At 36.3% G+C, this 2,501-nt stretch overlaps 1 protein-coding gene across 1 annotated transcript; it reads left to right on the top strand.

Annotated features, from left to right (window-relative positions):
• Positions 1-1,149: 1,149 nt before the first annotated feature.
• On the top strand, positions 1,150-2,228 carry LOC132304795 (uncharacterized). The gene is made up of 3 exons (XM_059802514.1): positions 1,150-1,295; positions 1,376-1,492; positions 1,886-2,228. Exons 1-3 carry the CDS (start codon positions 1,150-1,152, stop codon positions 2,226-2,228), a joined length of 606 nt encoding a protein of 201 aa, XP_059658497.1.
• The last annotated feature ends 273 nt before the right edge of the window (positions 2,229-2,501 follow it).

The following is a 2,501-nucleotide window of genomic DNA, read 5'->3' as shown; positions in this document are numbered from 1 at the left end:
AAGATATTTTGCAATAACTTTCGTTAATTGCACAATGGCCCCTACAAAAAGGGTTAACTACGAAACTGCCCCAGAATGAAAATATCTTCCAAAAGATATTTTCTTAAATACCCCTAAAATAAAATATCTTCAAAAGATATTTATGAAAAACACCCCAAGAAAAGAAAATAATTCCAAAGAATTGTGCATCCATGCCCCTATGGACACCGGGAGCAACCAGAGTACTTTCTTGCAAAAGTAAAGATGCGTATTTGGAGGAAACTACTCAAGATGAAGACACGTGAAGTCAAAAACCAACTCCGAGCATGAAAAGTGAGGTTTTCCCAAACAAGTGGCAAACGGGGAAAAGACAGAATAGGGAAAAACACGAAACAGGGAAAAAGACGAAAGACGCATAGTGTCCGAAAAGTGAAAATGCGAAAATGACTCGATCCTCAAAGGAAGTTGTCAATTCACATGAAAGAGTCTCAGAAACCAATTCCCAGCACTCGAGATGACACTAAGCGACACGAAACAGAACTCAGAAAAGAAAATTAAACGGAAAAAATTTATCCGTAAATTTTCAAGAAAAATGAAAGGGAGGCAAATGACCGGATCGTTACAAGAATCAATGACTTTGTCAACAATATGAGAGCTCTTGGTAAAGATATTAAGGATGTTGATGTTTGTAAGAAGATATTGAGGTCACTCACTTCTAGATTCAATCCTAAAGTGACAAATCTCGAAGACAAAGATCTTTTTAGAATGAAGATTGACGAGCTTCAGGCTTCTCTCACTACCTATGAAATGAGAATTGGTGTTCCAGTTGTTTATAGAAGAGAAATTGCTTTTAAAGCAAAGGAAGTTGTTAAAGAAACTAAAATAAAGTCTGAAGATGATCTTGAAGAAGATGAGGTAGCCTACCTTGCTAAAAAATTTAGGAAGTTCAGGTTTAAAAAGAAGAATCAGCTGTAAAATGTAATCTGTTATGGTTATGATAAACCTGGTCATGTTGTATCTCATTGTCCGAACTCAAAGGGGCAAAGTCAGAAAAAGAATGAGGGAGGTAACTACAAAGGAAGGTTTGGTAAAAAAACACTTATCTCAGATTGGGATGCGGTTCTTAAAAAAGATAAATCTGAGGAGACATAAGAAGATGAAGGTCTCTTTATGGCAATTCTCAAAGCACTACAAACTTTAGTTAAAGTTGAAGAAGATAGTGACACTGAGATTGAGGAAATTCTTGAAGAATGTGAAAAGCTTGCAGTGAAGTGTAACCAACAGAATTCCCAGATAAAAAAGCTCAGTTCAGAATTGTTAGAGTCTAAACAAATCTCACTAAACATTTCAAACTTAAACTTTCAATGCTGTGTTCTGTTTCTCTTATTTTTCAAAGCCTATTGAAATCTCAAGTCAACACTCAGTGGTCTACTAAGAAGTGTAAAGAAGAACTGTTTCTCATTCTTGAAGAAAGATCCCTAAAGATGGCTGAGATCTGGAAGCAATCCACAAAGTAAATTGGGAAGATTGGAATTGGTTATGTGTGTGATTCAGCTACGAAGGTCAATCAAACTCACTCTGTATTTGTTAAAGCCATAACTGGTGAAGTGTATGCACGGTTTCCCATCATAAAACCTCTGAGGTTCAAGGGTGAGTTACTGAATAACACCTGCAGTGCTCTAAGCTTCAACATGAGAGACTTTGTTACCTCGGCTATAAGGAACTTCAAGATAACTAGAATGTATATCAAGAAGTCAAACTTAGTTTCAGCTTAGAAGGTCAAGGAGAAAGGATCATTGGTGAAGACGAAAATGATGTGGATTCCTAAGAAGCTGAACTCTGTGAGTCTTCTTGTGTATACAACCTTTAAAGCTTGTAATACTCATGACAAATGGTATGTTGATAGTGGCTGCTTAAGACATATGATAGGTGATGGTTCCAAATTTAATTCTTTAAAGCAGTTTGATGGTGTAAATGTTATCTTTGGAGGTAATCAAAGAGCTAAGATTGTTAGAATTGGTACTATGAGTAAGTTTGAAGAATTACCAGAAATTCAAGAAGTTCTATTGGTTGAAGGACTCAAACATAATCTCCTTAGCGTCAGTCAATTATGTGACAGTGGGAAGGAAGTCTGTTTCAATAAAGAAAGATGCAATTTGATTGATCTTGAATCAAAACAAGATTTGTTCTCAGCTAATAGATCTTCAGAAAATGTGTGCACAGTCACTGAAGCAAGTCAAGTCACTTAATGTAATTTAACAACCTGTGATAAAGCAAAGTTGTGGCATAAGAGGTTAGGTCATCTTCATTCAAGAAATATGTCCAAGATCTTAAAATTGAAAGCTGTTAAAGGACTGCCTGACATCAGTTTTAAGGATGATCACCTTTGTAAAGCATGTCAACAAGGAAAGCAAACCAAAGTGTCATTTCCTTCTAAGGAAATCAACACTTCTAAGGCTCTCGACCTGATACATATGGATCTTTGTGGCCCTACCAGAACCACAAGTGTTGGTGGTAGTAAG

This window comes from Cornus florida, unplaced genomic scaffold (assembly GCF_030987335.1).
Source record: "Cornus florida cultivar Cherokee Brave unplaced genomic scaffold, ASM3098733v1 CherokeeBrave_3.0.0_Hap2_Chr04, whole genome shotgun sequence".
Taxonomy (NCBI): domain Eukaryota; kingdom Viridiplantae; phylum Streptophyta; class Magnoliopsida; order Cornales; family Cornaceae; genus Cornus; species Cornus florida.
This window is presented reverse-complemented; position numbering and strand designations above follow the sequence as displayed.

Coding starts and splice junctions, on each gene's coding strand:
- LOC132304795 (XM_059802514.1), top strand. CDS start 1,150: ATGGCAATTCTCAAAGCACTACAAACTTTAGTTAAAGTTGAAGAAGAT. Junction 1,296..1,375: donor AAAAAGCTCAGTTCAGAATT/GTTAGAGTCTAA, acceptor TATTTTTCAAAG/CCTATTGAAATCTCAAGTCA. Junction 1,493..1,885: donor ATCTGGAAGCAATCCACAAA/GTAAATTGGGAA, acceptor GTATGTTGATAG/TGGCTGCTTAAGACATATGA.